We start from the raw sequence: 19,737 nt of genomic DNA on the forward strand, positions 1-19,737 counted from the left end.
TAGACAAAACATAGTTAAAGACAGTGACTAGAAAAAGTAAAAGCACTACATGTGTGCTACCCACTGCCTTTAGACTCTCCAGTAAGCCAAAAACAAGGGAATGGGTTTAAGAGTTACTTAAAATGTACAATAGATCCAGCTTGACCAATATGTTATGAGAGAAAAAGAAAAGTAAATAATGAATTCTAAGTTAATAGTCTGAATTATGTCTGAGCTTTAAAAAAGAAATACTCTAGGCTTTCCTTCTCTGGCGCAGTTAACTTATCTATAAAATAAAGGACTTTATGGTGGCTCTTAACTTTGTTTTCATCACAGACTCCCTCGAGAATCTGAGCAAAGTTGCACATTGTCTCCAGGAAAATAGGTATATGAACACTCAGCATTTTCCCTACAAATTCATGTAAAATAGGAAACATGGCAGTGGGAAGACAACTTGAAGAAAAAGATTGGGTGTAGCTCTGTATATGTTAAGGTTGATTTGTCTGTGACAAATCCTTGTAGAGCTACCTTTCAGAAAGAGGACAACACAAATGTGTGTTTGGGGTTTTGTTTTGTTTTGTTAATGTCAAGCAGCTTCTGATGTTTAGATCTGACATAGAAGCAGTCTCCTTCGCACCCTTCCTTCAGAGCCTGGAGGGTCTGAAATTATTCAGTGGCTCAGCACAAAAGCTTCTGCAATTTCTTTAGGACGCTTGCAGTGAAGCTGAGAGCCAGGGATGAGGTCCATTAATTAAAGTAACTTCTGCACTTAAGCTTTTTCTCTCGCTTTCTAAAGGCTGTCATACATGTCTTTCTGGGTCACCTCACTTCTTCCTTCCAGCGAAACCGCATCTGAAGGGAAGAGCATGGTGACAGCACAGCCCTCCTTGAGTGTGCATTGCCCTTAGCTTTTTAAAATCCTACTGATCAAGTTAAGGAGTATAAAATTCTCTCATTTCCATCATCTATAGGAAGCATGTGTCTTCTCTTGTTGTTACCCTTGAGTTTCCACTTCTGTCAGCTTCTGTTGTAGGTCAGAGCTGCCACTTAGCACGTGATCTTATGCAAAGCTTTCTTTTAATGTTGACTTCGGGTCCATGTATAGTAGCTGAAACTGCAGTACAAATTTTGGAATCCAGCGGGCCTATCTAAAATCCCAGTGGTTATTTCAGTTCTCTGACCCTTATTTCTTCCTCTTCCTTGATCAAATGAGGGTAATAATATATCCTGGAGTCTTTGCAAGAATTAACATAAGATAATGTATTAAAAGAGCTTTGTAGAGGGCCTGGCAAATAGTAGGGGCTTAATAAATGTTATCAAAACAAACTATATGCCACATCATTTTTTAAAAAGTGATTTGAAGGGCTCAGGACCTCAATTTCTTCATCTATAAAATAAATTGGTTAAAGTTATATTCAGTTTAATTCAGTCCCCATTTACTGAGTACCAGTGATTGTGGAGTTTATGAAGACAATAAGTGAAGGAGGTTACAAATTAGTCAGGGAATTACTGATGGGCAAACAAATAAATCAAAGAGTGTGGCTGAAATCAGCACTCTGCCACTTGCTGAATAGCCTTGAATAAAGTAGTAAATGATGATGGACCACAATTTTCTCATCAGTAAATGAGACTAACAATACTCAGCTCACATAGTGGTTAGAAGCATTACATGAAATAATGTGGAAGATTAATATGATGCCTGACACATCAGCCATGATCAGTAAATGTTTATTATTAGCACAACCCTTTTAAGAACTTCATAGGTCCTAGGTTCTCTTATGCTTTAAAGATCTCATCCAAGATTTTATCAAAAATAATAAAATATAGCTATAGCCTATCTGAAATATGCCTTTTGCTATAAAGTATTTTGAAATAGTTTTTATAACTTTATGATTGAAAGTGTTAATATAATAGTCAATCTTTTATTACATTGTTATGATGGGAACTCTTTTTTTATATAACAATGAAAGAGATGAGTTGTGGGTGATTGTTATAGTATTACATTGTATTATTTTCAAGACTGTAGTTATTTTTGATTACTTGAGCCAGTCATGTTTTTTCAGGTTTCAGATCCTTATATACGCCCTTGAAAATACTGAAACCATAGTGCTCAATGGATAAAACACCCTGGCTGTTGTGCACTAAGGAAAAGTGTGACAAATGCTATGATGGAGTCCTGAGGAAGCAAAAATGAACGCAAGAATAATTCTAACTAAAGAGGATTAATGAGGAGTTCAGGTAGATTGTATATTTGAGCAGTGAAAGTAGGTAGCAGTCTGAACAATGAAAGGTATGTGGTCTTAGATGACTAGAGCAGAGGTCTCCAAATAGAGATTTGAACAATTCAGAGACATGCAAGAGATCCATTGGGGTTGGGAGGAGGGAAAGGAGAAGATGGCATAACGTATTTGCTTTTAATTATAATTATAATTTCCAATTATTGTCTGTACAATGTACCTAGTATATTAGTATAGTACTGTGTGTGTGTGTGTGTGTGTGAGTCACACATCATTATAAACAAAATAAAACACATATATTGAGGGGCTGGCCCCATGGCATAGTGGTTCAGTAGTAGTTTGGCATGCTCTCCTTGGTGGCCTGGGTTTGGATCCCAGGTGTGGACCTACACCACTCATCAGCCATGCTGTGGCGGTGACCCACATATAAAGTGGAAGAAGATTGGCACAGTTGTTAACTCAGGGTTAATCTTCCTCAAGCAAAATAAAAAAAAAAAAAAAAAGTGGAAGATTGGTAACAGATGTTAGCTCAGAAAAAATAAAACCCACATATATTGAGAATGAATTACAAGACAGTTTGGAGATCTGCAGAGCACAGGGTGGGAGATTAGAAGGTGATGGAAGTTCTGTCCATTTGGTGAAGACTTTCAATTGTTATACTAAGGAGTAGGTATGTTATTTTGTAGGCCATAGGGAACTATGAAAAACTCAGACAAAAGACTGATTATATCTATGATTTAGGAAGTTAAATCCAGAGGCAATGTGCAATTTGAATGAAAGAAGTAAAAGACTAGAGTTCAGAAAAACAATTAGGAAAAAAAAATCAATAGGCTTATCCTATGTCATTTTACCTACCCCCTCCCAAACCAGGATAAGGGTAAGACTAAGTAATTTTTAACCCTCGAGTGAGGTGTCTCCTCCTCTGAGATGCCTTCCCTAACCAGGCTCAGATCCCCCAAGCTCGTGAACTGCCCCTCCTACATATTGCAAATAATCCCCTGTACTTATTCTTTTCTAGCATTTATTGTTCTGAATGTTAATTTCCTGCTTTCTTGTCTGATGCTGCTTCTATTCCCCGTGGTTCCTAAGGGGAGGAATTAGGACTTACTCATCACTGTATCCCCGATGGCTTCCACAGTGCCTGGAATACAGAAGCCATTCAGTGAGTAGTCAGTGAATGTACCTGAAGCACTTCCTTCTTTCCCCAGCTTGCAGCCCTTCAGTGCGCTAATTCCTACCATTCTGTCGGTTCTCAGCTTAGATACCACTTTCTCCAGAAAAGTACATCTCCATTTAGCACTTGCCTCCTTTAATCATAATTGCAGATATAATTGTCTTTCCTATTAAGAGGATAACTATTTCATTTACAGGGAACTGAGGTATAGGTAAAGTTTTAAGGTCCTTCCGTGTCAAATCTTGTATGTCCATGCTCTTTGGGGGCTATTCCAGGAGATCCTGTAGTGTGAATACGACTCATATGCTCACCCAGATTCCCTCTAACTGGGGCTCTTAGCTCTGGGGTGAGAAAAGCCTGTGCATAGCTGCTCTTTTTCTGGCCTGGGTTCTCTCCTCTGACCTGATTCATAGCCACATCCTCACCCTATAATTGGTGTAAAAAATCTGTAGGGATTCTCATTTCAAAGGAGAGTGTGTCCTGTTCAGAGAAACTAAGTAGAGCCAAAAGCAAAGGGTATGGATATTTATCTTGGCCTTGTGATCCAGCCTGTTCTCTGGGTCACAAACCCCTCGTCAATGTTCTGCAGCAAAATCCTCAAGCCCACTCCCTCTTCCACCACAAGGAGAGTTGCTCCTCTTCTTTTTGCTGTTGGTGAGTGGCTACCAGCAGTGCAGTTGCTATCATGCCTCTTCAAACCTTATTAGCTATTTTCCCTAAAAGCAAAACCGCTACTCTGGTTTGCTTCAATGCTTCTCTTTTATAAACATGCTATGCCTACTTGTGATTTTTCTTACTTTGCTTATTTGTTCTCTTTTTCTAAAAAGCTTTTTCCACTTCCTTCTACTTATCCATCTTTTAAGATCAATATCAAACCCTGTCCTCTGTTACTGAACTTTTCCCACTTTTATGGGTCTTCTTCTGTTCTGAACTACACAAGAATTATAGCCAGACACATAATTTTATTGTTCTGTAGTCCTTGTGTGAACAATTAAATTGTTAAAATTTTATGAACAGAGATTGTGCCTTAAAATCTCCTTTATATCTATGCCATGCTTGACATAGCACAAGGAATACAGTAATCTTTAGTGCCATTGACCAGATATTTCTCATTTTTCTTCCAGACGTATGGTAAGATTGTGCTTCCCTGCTGTTCTGAGGTCATTGGAGGCCATGTGCCTTGCTTTGGCCAATGAAATGTCAGTATAATTGTTGTGTGCCACTTCCATGTGGGAACTTGAAAAGTCTTTGTGTAGTTTGTCATATTCCAGTTTTTTCTATCTTGGTAACTGGGGAAGCACTTCAACCTGAATCCTTGAAAGAAGGTGACATTGAAGAGCAGGCCAGCTGACTCTCAATGGATGGCATCCAAAAGACCCAGTGTCATTTGCTGATTTTCTTGAAAGAGCCAAATACCAGCTGCACAGCAATTGATTGAATCATGAGCATCAGATATTGGGGCAGTTGAGGAAAAGAGCAGTCAGAGATAGCAGAGAAGATTTATAGGGAACAGACATGCCTCTTCACTCCTGACATAAACAGAATCTTCCTCCTTCTGCAGTACTGCAAGTGTACTGGTGCACAAGTCTTATATAACCGTCAGATTGAAACAAGTAAAATTGCCATTTTTGTAGGATAAAAATAGCCAAATATTGGAAACTTTATATAGTGTAACCAAATAGAAATAGGAACAGGAGAAGAAATTAGAGAAATCTGTGGGAAGAAATGTGTCATCTTTGAATGAGCTATTGAATTTTATAATGTCTGGTAATAATAAAACCTGAATTTGCCTGAATATACCACAGGGAGGTGACAATATATTAGAATTAACTTGTTATTAGATTTTAACCATATCAGACTAAATATTTTATCCATGGCTAAGCCAGAACTAAAGAATCACAAACCAAGAAAAAATTTTCATTTATGTAAATAATAAAGTAAAATTCTTTCCTATAAATACATTCCCCAGCTTAAAAATGCTTTCTGAGCTCAGTCAAGAAGTCAACAATCTGAACGCCGTAATCTATTTCAAAAATTGAATTTCCAGGTTAAAATTTTACCACAAAGTAAACTCCAGGACTAGATGGCCTTACTGAAGAATTCTACCAAACATTTAAGGAAAAAATAGTGTCAATTCTACACAAAGTCTTTCAGAGATTTGAAGAGGAGGGAATACCTCATAATTCATTCTTTGAGACCAGCTCTACTCTTCAAACAAAACCAAACAAATATATCAAGAGACAGTAAAATTACAGACCAATATCACTTGAGAAAATCAATGCAAAATTCTTAGCAAAACAACTTTAACAACAAAGAATGAAGTGAGAGGAATTGCTTTTCCTGATATTAAGGATTACTACATACCTACAGTAATCTAGATAATTTGGTATTGGCAGAGGGGTAGACATATAGGTCAATAGAACAGAGTAGGGAACCCGAAAATAGACCCACACAAAATTACTCAACTGACTTTTGACAAAAGTAAAAAACAATTCAACAGAGAAAGGATAGACTTTTCAAAAATGGTGCTGGGGCAATTGGACATCCTGAGGCAAAAACAATAATAAATAAATAAGTTTGCTTCATATCTCATAGTATAAACAAAAAGTAACTCAAAATGAATCATAGACAAACATAAAACTTAAAAATATAAAATTTCTAGAAGAAAACAGAAAATCTTTGTGACCTTAGGTAAAGTCTTAGTACAACAACAAAAGCATAAAGCATAAAATAAAACTGATAAACTGGACTTCATCAACATTACAAATGTCTGCTATTGGAAAAATGCTAAGAAATGCACAGACTGGTAGAAAATATTTGCACATCTCATACTAAAAAAGGAGTTATATCTAGAACATAAAAAGAACTCAAACCTCAATAAGAAAACAATTCCATAAAAAAATCGGTAAAATATTCAAACAATCAGTTTACCAAAGAAGATATACGGATGGAAAATAAGCACATGAAACAATGCTTACCATCATTAGTCATTAAGGAAATGCAACTTAAAACCACAATGAGATTCTACTACCTACTTATTATAATAGCTAAATTTAAAAAGACTAACCATATCAAGTGTTGCAAGAACTCTTATATAATGCTGCTAGGAGTGTAAGGGGGTACAGCCACATGGAAATAGTGCGGCAGCTTCATAAAAAGTTAAACATGAAACATACACATAAACCAGATGATCCAGTCATTACAATCCTAAGTATTTATCCCAAAGAAATAAAAGCAAATACTGTATCCATGAAATACTTGTACATGGATGTTAATAGCAGCTTTATTTGTAATAGATCCAAGATGAAAATTGCCAAGTATCCACCAAAAGGTAAATGGATCAACAAGTTGTGGTATATACACACAATGGAATACTATTTAACAATAAAAAGGAATGGATTGCTGATCATTGCAACAGCACAGATGAATTTCAATTTTGTATCAACTTAATTATGCTGAGTGAAATAAACTAAACAAAAAGGGGCTTATAATGTTATGATTCCATTTATATAAAATTCTGTAAAAGTACAAACTTGCTATAGTGACAGAAAGCAGATGAGTAGGTGCCTGGTGATAGACATGGTGTGAGAAAAGGCTAGGGGAGAGAAGGGAACACAGAGATGCTTTGGAGGTGATGTATATGTTGACAATCTTGCCTGTAGTGATGGTTTTATGATTGCATCCATTTGTGAGAACTTTTCGAAGAGTATACTTTAAATATGTGAGCTTATTATATGCCTATAATACCTCAATAAGGCTGTTTAAAAAATTGGCAGCTTCCCCATTGACCTTAAAATAAAGACCAGACGTTTCCCATGGTATACTAGGTTCTACATAATTTTTCTCCCTGTCTACCTCCCTAATCTCACCTTGGGCCACTACCCGCTCACCTTTATCTGCTGCAATTATAATTGGTTCTTCAAGGTTTTGTGATCCTTCCCACTTCAAGGCCTTTGCAAATGCTATCCCCTATGCTTTCCCACATTTTGCCTGGTTAACTTCCTCTCATCACTCCGTTCTCAGCTCAAATATTACTCCCCCCAGAAAAGACTTATCAAACATCCTAAATAGTTGATGTTTGCACAGTGAGAAGTTTTCCTGGCACCCTCTACATTTTCCTTTTTAAAATTTGTCACAAATTTTATTCACATTTTTAATACATTTTCAATTAATGTCTGCACACACTACTAACATATAATAATTTACATATATTATCTAGTTAATACTTTTAAAGAACTAGTTATATATAATTATGACAGTTTTCCGTATAAAGAAAAAGATTAAGTAACTTTGTTTAAGATGACACACATACTAGTCAATGGCAGTGGTTTGAATCTAACCATCTCTGACTTTAAAGCACTTGGTCTCAATTAATGATTAATGATCCTATGATATGATATCCATTATGATCTAACACCAGAAAGAAATCTAATCTGGAAGGTAGAGCATAAGCTTTAACCAATATGGCAGCAGGTAAATAGGTGGTACTCCCAGGCAAGAAGTGTACTTGGAAAGATCTAAACTAGGTTGTGTGGTGTTTGACAGGTAAGCCAGACATGGAAATGGAAGATCCAGAAAATAGTCCTGAAATTTGGAAATCAGGATGGGCGTCAAGGAACTAGCAATGAATCTTTGCAAGATAGGGTAAGCACAATGCGATCCTAGGTAGACTGTGGTACAGGGCAGATTAACAAGGCAGAGATCCAGTAATCAAATGCAAGATGAGAACCAAGACATCTCCAGGTCTAGGCAGAAACTCGTGGAGAAGTTTAGAGACCAGAATATAGTACGCATGATGATACTGAATGCTAGAACGCTGGTCTGCATTTCTAAAATCTCTCCCTACCCACAACAGAACTTCACTTCACCACTCCCTTACCACCTTACTCCAAGTTCAAGGATGTCTCAGAAGAATTAGTCTCCAAATTTAAAATTCCAAATGTAGGAGTCGCATGGTAATAACAGAGGAGAGAAGACAGATAAATAGGCTGGAAATTGCAAGGAAATATTAATTCAGTATTCAATTATGTAAGTAATTATGTGTGCAATAGCCAGACATTATAATGTAAATCACATTCATTGTCTAAGCTATTTTTTCTTTTCTAAGTTAAAAAAAATGAGCTCATCTGATAAGGATTTGCAATTTGCATCAGTAGACAGGCTTCTGGTTAAATGACACTGCCACTTGACAGATAAAAAGCATCATGGTATTCAGAATTCTTCATCCCCCAAGTGGATCAATGGCCTAAAGTACAGAGGTGTTCATAAACTATCTTCAAAAGGAGAATATAATATATTGCCTCCTGTCAGTAAGAAAGGACTTACCCTAAATCAAGAGCTGAAATACTGCCAGTATCTAAGATACATTTATTTCTTTAAAGGAGGTGAACTTTTAAGCCAAACTTCTCACCTGCAAGAATAAAATTTATGTTGATCAATAAAATCCAGACATGTTCAAGATATTAACAATCTGCACAAATTATAATAATTTAGCTAAATTTCAACAAAGTTTGTCATTTTCACTAGAGAATTCCTGTTTGTTTACAAAAAGTGTAATTTTTGCCTTCCAATATATCTTTTTGTATCATGTATATCTTTGGGATTGAAATTAAATAAATACATTATATTCTTTTTTTTTTTTAGTGAGGAAGATTGGCCCTGAGCTGATATCTGTTGCCAATCTTCCTCTTTTTGCTTGAGGAAGATCGTCCCTGAGCTAATATCTGTACCAATCTTCTTCTATTTTGTACGTGGGACACCACCACAGCATGGCTTGATGAGCGATGGGTAGGTCCGTCTCCGGGACCCAAACCCATAAACCTGGGGCCACTGAAGCAGAGCATGAGAACTTAAACACCACGCCACCGAACCAGCTCCTATACTCCATTTTTGTAGAAATTGAGCACTTTATAATTAATGAACAGAGTTTTTCATTGACCATCTTGAATGGATTATATAACTTTTAAAGGCACTGTGTTCCCCAAATGCCTCAAGTTAGTATCCTTCCTGGACATAAATTACAAAATCAGGTTCTCTATTCCTAGTTTGGCTTGCTTTTAAATTTGTCTCCCTTTTTACATGTTGTAAGTCAAGTTTGATCCATACTGAAGACGATGAGATGTTTTTAAACTGGTATCTTTATCGATGAAAATATATTGTGTAAATTCACAAACAATATTCATCAGCCTAGAATCTAATTCAATCGTTATGACATTCAATGCTCTCAATAACCATCAGTTCTGGGTGATTGGCAAGATAGAGTACAAATTTTAAAATAACATAAAAGATGTTAACTAAAGAGATTTGGCCATTATTCTTAAATCTTAAGTGGTTTAATATTATCATATTGCCATGGAGTAAACTATTCTTTTCGGCACTGGGAGGATCCAATTTTAGGATTTTAAGTTCAGTGGGGTCACTTGTTTCTTAGCAAAAACAGCACAGCCTTTTACTTTCTCTCTTCTAAAGTCGGTCCAAACTCTAGCAGCATATCAAATAAGACCACTACAGCTGCTTCTGTGATGTTTGAGGTTGCTTGACTGGGTCGATGCAATGGTGAAATATATATAATGGGTTATATTTTAGGAATATGGAAGAGAGAAAAGGACAAAAGTACTAATTAAATTTGAAATCTGTATATTTCTGGAATGATGAAAACACAGGAGAATATGGTAATCCCAAATGTCAACCTCATTTTCACTAAACTTCTAAAAATTTTTAATAATGCTTTAATCTTTCACCTTTATACAAGACCCAAGGTCCACTTTTAACAAAGGTCTCAAAAGAGCCCAAATGCAAACTCAGATATCATGTTTTTATGTTTAAAAAGTGCAATGTGAGCAGCCCAGGTGTCAGGCTCATTTTCATACCCTTGCTGCGTGGGTGGCGCAGCGAGAAACCACCATAAATCATCTCTTGGCTGTACACAATTAATTTTATGTTCTGTACTTCTCCTCTGTTTTTATGCTCTTTCTTTTTATATTTGATTTTTGAGGTCACTCTTGGTTTGAGGTGAAATACCCAAGCTTACTATTAAAATATCACTGGGTGATATTACAAGTTTTAATAATGATATTCAGGGTCACCTTTTTCCACAAGTTTTAAAATTAACTGTCAAAAAAGTGTCAAAAGAAAAATAACACTTAACACTAACCCTTTTAAATATAAGAATATATTAAGTGGGTTTACTGAGTAATTTCTTGAAGGGTAAAACATTTCTACTATGACTGTATATTTTCACAGTGATCCTTTCTCTTATTTATTGTTACCTTGGAAGTGGTTTCAACTTCATCAGAGTTTCTTACCACTTAGCCGATTTGCAGTAAAACAGGAAAAAAATCTTTTTTAATAATTTTCAGAATAGCTATTCTTCCAGACGGGACTCTACGGATCTTAAATGCTTCTAAATCAGATGAGGGAAAATACATTTGCCAAGGGGAAAATGTGTTTGGTTCTGCTGAAATCATAGCTTCATTATCTGTAAAAGGTAAGAAAATGTGGCTAAATGTTTTATGAACATAGTTTCATGATCTTTATCAGACAATGAATAAATATACTATGCATGTGTACATGTTTGCACGTCTGGGTGTGCATGCTCCTGTTGATAAGATCCATTGCAAACCTAGAACTAACCCAGCCAAACTGTCCCTTTCCGTTATTTAGGGGACCATAAAGGAAGGAACGCCTTCTTGGTAGAACTGTAAATATTTCGCTCTGAACAAAATACGTGATAAAGAAAACTTTCTGAAGTTTTAATTGATGTCTCAAAATTTAAAAGTATGCCAACACTATAAAAATATTTTTCCTCCTCCAAGATTAATTTTAGCATCAATCATTCATATGCCTTTGTTACTACTTCAGTTGGGGATTTGGGGCAGAAAGGAATAGCAGAAGGAGCAGGTGAATGTACGGTGTCAGAGTGTGCATCAGATAACCTGATACCAGAGCTGTTCTTTGATGTTTGCATCCGTGGGACTTTTTAGGATTATAAATATTGCTGCTTAAATGTTTCTCTTAGCTTTTTAGTTCTAAAGTGAACTAGATTTCAGCCTAGAACCTTCTTTTGAGACTACATGTCTTTGTTTAGTACTAAGAAAATCTTGTATCTTAGGCAGTCCCTTCAACTGGCAAAGGAATATTTTTCACAATTGAACTATATTCTTAATAATTTTTTCCATTTGTGCATGTGTTGCATAGTGACTCATATTTGGACATAAAAATATAGAAATGTTTATTTTTCTCTTTCTTTAGAAATAGAAATGTAATTAAAATAGCTGGCACTCTGATATTTTAGAAAAGAGGCAAACATAAATGGAAGAAAGAAACATAATTTAAAAGATGTCCTCGTTTATAGCATACATTCCTGGACTCCAAGTCTGTCCTCTAGGTCGTGTCTTATTCCTTCTCTGTGCAAAACAAGCTTTTTTGTAATTAGGCAAGGCTGGATTCACAGACTCTTTCTTTATAATAACAAAAATATTTTCTGTTAATTACAAGTTAAATGGAATGTTTAGTTACTCAGACCGTTCCAGTTCTCACAAAGTTTAAACGACAGTTTGCTGTGATTGTCTGTCTTGTCTGATGAAGCCAGAACTTAGAATGCTGCACGGAATATCAGCTTCTGGAATGTTAATATTTACAGTGGCATTCCTTTGCTGGTATTGCACGTTCCTCTGAGTGACTGCTTACAAGGATGTTGCATATTAAAGGATCTTATCAGCCGTTAAGAATGGCACTTCATCAGATTGTGCTATTGCCAACAATAGAGCTAGAATAGGAAAATTAGGCTAATTTTTAATCATTTATGTCAGTCTTCTTGAGGTGCCTACAATCAGGAATCTAATTAGGAAAAAAGACAAAATCAAAATCTTATCTTCATCACCTCTCTGCTTTATTCCGAAAAGCACATCATATTGCAGCTGTTTGATCACCAGCTTAAATAACCCTTAGATACACAGCCGGTGTTAGCCTTAATGATTCAAACTTGCTCTAAACCCAATAAAAAGGTATCTATTTTTTAAAAATGTAACTGAATCATTAAGAAATTAAACATAAATATTTTTTTCTCAAAAGACATTTATACTCAGTCTTTTGCCTTTTCTTTTTAGATCTCAAGTAAAACATCTACAATCTATCAAAAGGCTATTTTATAATCAGCCAGTCGTGCCTCCTCGACTCCTTTTCTACTCATGAGAGGGTTTTGTAGGCTGTAAAGCAAATGAAAGTGTTCTAGTAGTCATAGCATATTTTTATCTCTGTTAAGACAGTAATTTGCGGGAAGGTGCTTCCTATAACCTTCAAAGAAGTAAACTGCCCTGAATTCTTCCTCCTTAGATGTGGAGCCTTTTTTATTGTAAAAATCCTTTTATTTATACTTGATGATCCTTGAAGGTGGGCGGGGAGGTTCCAGCCTCTTTTTTCTAATTTTCCTCCTCCCAGAATGCCAAATCCTCTTTCTAGTTATGCAGTCTCGCATCTTTTTTGTCCAAGTTGACTTAATAGGAACAGGGACTTAAAACCATTAGTCCCCTACAATAGAAAAGTAAAATGCGCTAGTATACAAAAAGGGAATATTTCAATTAATAATAATAGTTTATTTACAGATGTATATCTGGAGCAACTGCAGTGCATACATTCTTGAAGTTTTTCTCTATTATTTAAAGTATAGAATGCAAGGAAATACTACATGTTGATTACACTGATTAACATATTTTTTATTTCTATAGAACCTACAAGAATAGAACTTACTCCTAAAAGAACAGAGTTAACAGTGGGAGAAAGTATCGTCCTTAATTGCAAAGCGATTCACGATGCTAGTTTGGATGTCACTTTCTACTGGACGCTAAAAGGACAGCCTATCGATTTTGAGAAAGAAGGTGGACATTTTGAAAGCATCAGGGCCGTAAGTTAACATGCTTTTATTTTTTGAGTAATAATAATTTCAGAAATTCAGACTCAAATGTAAAAACTTTCTTATCTTTGAAATGCTAAGGAGAAATAGGAAAAAAATCAATTTGATTTAAACAACTATTTTCATTATTTTATGTTTACATCAAAATGAAAGTAATAATCATCTAAAAAATCCCAGTAAAAAATTGGGAATACTTCTTTTTGCAAATCTGGTTTCTTTGCCACTTTTATTTATTTATGAATATTGTCAATATTTACACGCCTCTTCTCAAAAGTTATGTTGCTACATAAAATGGCTAGTGTTATTTGAAGCATTCTTAACAGTAATTATGATACAATAAATAAATGAAATAAGCCTGCCTGTCCTACTCCTTAAGAAATAGTAATTTCTCACAGGCTATCAAGCTTAAACATGCAACCCATGGTCAGAAATGCACGTTAGCCTTACACGTTCACAGACATACTCATTTTTTGTCAGCCTAATCTTTTCTTTGTAATATCTTCTTTTAGCTTACATATCTAAGTGGCAATCAACTAAATAGAGTGGGAATTCTTTTGAACCAAATCCTTTAGAACTATCGCAGTGTCTTAACTCAAAAGAGAAGTGAAAAAAACCCACCTTCCTGTTTAACCTAACAGAGTAACACAATGACAGAAGGAGAGAGAGAAAAGGATGGAACTAGTGTGGCAGAGAGACATTTTGGCTGGTATATCCCTTCTACATTAGCTAAAGAGATGTGTCCAAGTATAATTTATGCCTACAAATCCAATTTACATGCTGCCATATACTCATTAATAGCAGTTTATTCTTCTCCAAACACTTTGGGAAGCACTGGAAAATCACAGCTGTAGTGAGCCCAAAGATATAAAACTCAGTTTGGATTGAATTTCATGTTAAAGATAATACAATGTAGTGAAAAAACTCTTAGATCCAAAGTCACGAATTTTCTGAATCAAGTCCCAACTCAATCCCTAATTAACTGTGTAACAAAAAGCCAGTCACTTGACTCGCCCGGGCATTAATCTCAGAGAGAAGAAAAGTGAACGAACTGGACCAGATAATTTCCAAGATCCCTTCTCATTATAGAATTTTATAAATTTATATTAGTGGAAGAATAAAAAGGAGCTCTATTTGTTGCATCTTCCAATGTAACCAAGGTTAAACATTTTCTTGCAAGTTATTCCTTTTATCCTGGTTTGCTTTGCAATTAATGGAAGACATTATCAGAAACAATTATGTACCAATTGCATTGTTCACCTCTCACTAAATAAATTAATTTTAATTATTAATGGTTATCTTGTATGCAAAATATTTAGATCATGTTAAATTAAACTCATTTTCCTCTGGTTTGTGACTTTCCTTTCTCCTTTACCCTGGGTTAATAATTCCTTCCAAATTGTGATCAAATTTTATGCCATGAATGTCAGAAAACAGAACCAGAAAAATATGATACAAAAATATCACATTGAAAACAAAAAATATACCATCAAAATATATCTTCTTAAGATTATCTGTAAACATTCATTTTGAGTGATTAGATATATAAAGTAAAAATATGTCTAAAATAAATATTGGTTTTTCTTCATATAAATTAAGTAGACCCCCTCTTTATTTTAAAATACCAATACAGAAATTAATGGTCCTGGTAAAATTAGATGAATTCTTGTTTTTATCTCTTAGACATTACTACTTTAGTTTGATGTCATTCATTTGTATCAATGAATACATTTAATCCTTTTCATAAGGTTAGCAGTTAATAATAACTGCTATAGCCCTCTTTACATATATGCTGTTCTTGCCCTTGAGAAGTACAAAATTGACTCCTTACTCCATTCAAGCCCATATTGTTATAAGCCATGTTAAAATTAGGCTCTGGATGGCAGACAGTGATAATTAAGTATAGCATAGAAGAATAAAGCAAATTGTCATATTGAGAAGTGAGAAAAATATTTAGCTTTAAGGTAATGTAGGACTTATCACTTTTGTATATTTAGAATAGTTAATGGAAATATGCATGTACTTAAAAAATATTTGGAAGCTTCGAAACTGCAAAGTGTAAAAGAAATTATCTATTCCTTTTCTCCCAATTACTTCAAACACTGATTGGGTCCTGGCTGACTTCAAGGACATACGCTGGAGAGAATTCCATTTTAGGACACTAAAAAGGCAGAGAGAAAAAAGAAAAACATTCTATCACCCTTCCACCCTTCTGCTTGTAAAATAATATGTTGAGAAATAATGTTTTAAGAAGAGGAATCAAGTGTTATAAAGAAGGGAGATTTGGGAAGGCCTCCGGACTTGCCAACATCTTCTGTTTAAGAGCCAGGTGGGGTCATCTATGGCCTGCTCTGAGTTTCAAAGGAGAGCCCCTGAAGGGACCTTAGGGCCTACGCTGGCCCAGCAGAGTGAGAAAGCCAAATGGGATTCAGGGACTTAAGCAGGAATAGAGTGTGCCTCTGGCTGGAGACTTTCTAGATTAACTGCCCTGGGACCTAACCCACCAGTAGGTGACCAAATGGGGATGAATCAAGAGAAAGGGGGGGTATACTTTTTAAGCACATTAACCCTGCATAGTGTCAAATGAATCAATCAAACCTCTTGGCAGGGAGGGGGAGATACTAATGGTGTTGATATTTAGCATCGTACAGATGCCAAAATATAGCTTAATTAACTTCTCTATCTTTCAATTAATTGTACTGGTGTCTTTCTACACAGTCGTTGGTTTGTAGGGAAAGCTCTAGGCAAATTTTTATATGTAGCTTTTATAATATCTATATGCAATGCACATTGTTATCTTTTAAATAAAATAGTGCTTTTGGACTGCATTTTATGAGTGAATAGGTAAATATATAATTGCATCAGGTTAAAAAAATAATAGCTACTGCTTTGAAATTTAAATTAAAACATCTATAATGAAAATGCTGCTGTTTCTCCTGCTCTCTTTACTTAGGCATGTTTTACCAACCCAGCAATTTGACTGATTTGAAGTGAATCCATTATTGAAGCCACTGTTAAAAGGATCCAAGCAATCAATTTGTCCATAAATGTTTGATCCAATTCACCTGAATCACTTTTTTGGCAATGATATAATGAACTAACTGAATGTGGCAAATAGTGAGGCTATTCTTAAGATTTTAATTTCAATTCAATTTGACCAGCTAAGTGTTGTAGGGGATCCAAGTAAAAGACGTGGCCCGTCTCCCTTAAGAGAGCACGATTTAAGGGAAGAGACAGCAGGACGGACTAGTGACCTGCTGTAACCGTGCTATCAGCAGAGAACTCTGTGTACGCGGCTGGCAGGAGGAGTTGGTATTTGAACTGGACCTGGGTAGGTACGATTTTGCCAGGTGGCTAGGAGAAGAAACTGCATTTCAGACAGAGTGAGCATGGGGTGCAAAGACAGAAAGGTGGAAGAGTTTAGAGCTGGTTCAGGGCCAGTGTGGAAACGCTGGCTCTGACAGCATAGTGAGAGCACATAGCAGATGATAAGTCAATATATGTGGAATAAATTTAAAGGAAAGCAGCAGAGGCCTCACTGTAAAAGGGACCAATTTCCAAGCCGTGGAATTTGGGTTGTATTTAGAATGCAGCAAGCAGCCATGCGATTCAGCTTTGAGTTTTAGGAAGATAATTCTGACAGCTGTGTGAAATAGGGATTGAACAGCTTGCGGACTTTATGTCCAATCTAGACCAGATAAGCAGAGGTTACAATGAGGAGTCGACTGTTATAAGCCTTGGCCTTAAATAGCCATCCTGTTAATCAAACAAAGCATTTACAATTGTGTTCTGACACAATTATTTCTGTTGGTCAGAGGCCTGCGAGAACCTCTTCACACTCAGAATGTCTGAACAGCACCTGAGCATGGCCACGTGGCCCCAAAGCCACAGTCTTAATGGAGGATCCATTATTTTCCAGAGATGTGAAATCCCTAATTATTCATTCAAGATGTAAGTTAGTTTTAATCCTTATAATGAATAAAGAACAGTTACATTGAATACCATGGAAACCTGCAATTTGCTCTGTTTCCTGGCAGAGGAAGAAAAACAAACGTTTGGCATCAGGATATTAGCTAAAGAAGTTGCCCTTTCGATTGTGAACTCTCCAAATATGCTAAATTGCAACTAAATGGGCAATCAAATCAAAATGCACTACTTGAATGGTCCTTCATATATACCAAATTCTCTGGTTAAACAGTACACTCAGGAAGAGAGAGTAGCGATATTTGACCACATTTTTTAATGAGGAGACTGACGCGCAAGACTTTTCCAGGCCACATGAACACTAAATTGTGGTTCCAAGGTTAAATACTCTGATTTTTAAACTGCATTGTGTTGATTCTCGTCTAGAAATCTTACCCTCTCCATATTAATTAACCATTATATGTTCAGCCATTGCCTATAAACTGTGGGAAATAAAAATAAAAGGAAGATTTGATTCTAGTCTTTAATAAATGTAAAGATGACATAGAACACTAAGTAATTCAAGAAAAATATAACCAAAAAATTACTAATTTTTTATTACAGCCAAATATTATTGAAGGCCAGAAAAGACAGCAATTAATGTGAATTTTTATCATTGTGGAGGAAAGCAAGAAAAGGAATTAATTGATCACCTACTGTATGTCAAATACTCAGCTAAAAATTATATATACAATAGTTCATCTATTCCTCATAACAATTGTTTAAAGCAATATTATTTGGCAGAAGGTGCTACCTGACCTAGACTCAGAGGATGGGTAGCATTAAGATAGGAAAAGAAGAAAGAGCAAGGCAACCTAAGATAGGAAAAGATATTAAATCTCAGAGTTGTAAGGGATCTTGGAGATTGCTGGATTTGTCCTAGGATGATACATGGATTCTCCGTCAGTATCGTTAGCGTCTGCTGTAACCCTTTTAGTGATGAGGAACTCACTCCTCTGAAATAGTTCATTCTGCTACCAACCAGATCCGAATGTCAGAAAGTTGGAAAGCAACAATAATTTTGATCATCTGTATACCAAGCATCAGAACCACAAAGGAACATGCCTAATATTCATACTCATGTTTTTTGTTGAGTTTTAGGTATATAAAAAGGGGCAAGAACTGAAAAGTTTCTAGCCTATGTCACTCTTCCTACTATGGTTACTTCTGTTCCTAGTTTATTGTTTTAGGAATTAGCATGTATTTCCTAAGGAGTAAAAATCTCAAAATAGAAGACAGTAAGTGCTCAACTGGCATCTTTTATTTCCTGATGGATAAATGTTAATTCTGATGGATAAATAATATAAAAATAAATGAAATCATTGGACACACTGCCAGGGTTTACTAAGGTGCAAAGCTCTGAGGATTTCCCAAGCATCTACTGCATCCTCTTCTTCATCATATTAGCAAGTATAAGTCATGGAAGCCCTTTAGAACTACTCAAGAAGTATCAAAAGGACAGAGGATCAGTAGCTCGACCAAAGGCACATGTTCTCTTTGGCTCATTCTGCTCACTAGCAATATTTGTGCTTTAAAGTAATATGGCCTCCTGGACTCTGTGCTCCACCCTCTCCCTGCTGGCAAAGGGCTTGTCCTTCCTCATCACTCAATTTCTTGCCTCCTGGATCTTTGTCTTGCTCTGAATCCTGGCACCCGGTAATCCACCAACTTTCTGTTATCTGCTATAATCTTTGGACTGCCACATATTTGCTTTAGAACACTTCTCTCCCAGTCTTTCACCTAACTTAACAAAAGAAGTCGTTTTGTCATTTTAATAGGAAAGAATAGTAGAGTAACCACCAGCCAAAGCTGTGGGCTAGAAAGGAGAAAGGTTACCCTCAAAGGCCTAAGAATTTTCTGACCATTCCAGGAAAGTGTAGCACATCCATTCTTCCCACTCGTCTGTGTTGGAGAATGTGCCTCTACCCGCTATCTTCTCAAAGTGGTGGTAGTTCCCATAACAAAAAAAGAGTGTCCATCTTTTTTAGTTTGTGTATATCTTTCGCATAGTCATATGAACATGACCAAACTATGCCATTAAAATCTGTGATTCTATAACATTTTGTGAATTAAAGAAATAAGCTAAACTCTGAGGTCCCTAAAAGCAGAGGCTAATATGCTGTTTTATTTTTGATTACTTTGCACTATAGGTGTCCACAAAACAGCCACTCGATGTTCGTTGAATAAAAAAATTAAAGCTTGAGATAAGGCACTTTCTCAGCTTAGCCAACTACTGCATTATTTCAGAGGTTTCAGCTTAATTAAATCCTGCATAAAATTCTGTTAAAACCTGTTGTTATAGCAGAATAGTTTATTTCCTTACTTTTTCACTTTTTACACAAAATTAGACTTTCGCTTTAGCACAGTTTGGAACTGAATGAAAGGTGACTACCTTAGCTGACATCTAAGATAGTCTATTATTGGGAGATCCTTCCTTAATTCCTGGGGGTGTCATCCAAGTAATCTGTGAACCACAA

At 35.9% G+C, this 19,737-nt stretch overlaps 1 protein-coding gene across 2 annotated transcripts in view; it reads left to right on the forward strand.

Moving 5' to 3' along the window:
- CNTN5 (contactin 5) overlaps positions 1-19,737 on the forward strand; it is a 1,129,093-nt gene that overhangs the window by 986,532 nt on the left and 122,824 nt on the right. For both annotated transcript variants that reach the window (XM_070623012.1, XM_070623013.1), the window contains 2 exons: positions 10,749-10,876; positions 13,116-13,291. In XM_070623012.1, coding sequence (XP_070479113.1) covers positions 10,749-10,876; positions 13,116-13,291 — 304 coding nt within the window. The remainder of the gene's footprint in view (positions 1-10,748; positions 10,877-13,115; positions 13,292-19,737) is intronic.

The sequence above is a fragment of the Equus przewalskii genome, chromosome 6 (genome assembly GCF_037783145.1).
Source record: "Equus przewalskii isolate Varuska chromosome 6, EquPr2, whole genome shotgun sequence".
Lineage (NCBI taxonomy): Eukaryota > Metazoa > Chordata > Mammalia > Perissodactyla > Equidae > Equus > Equus przewalskii.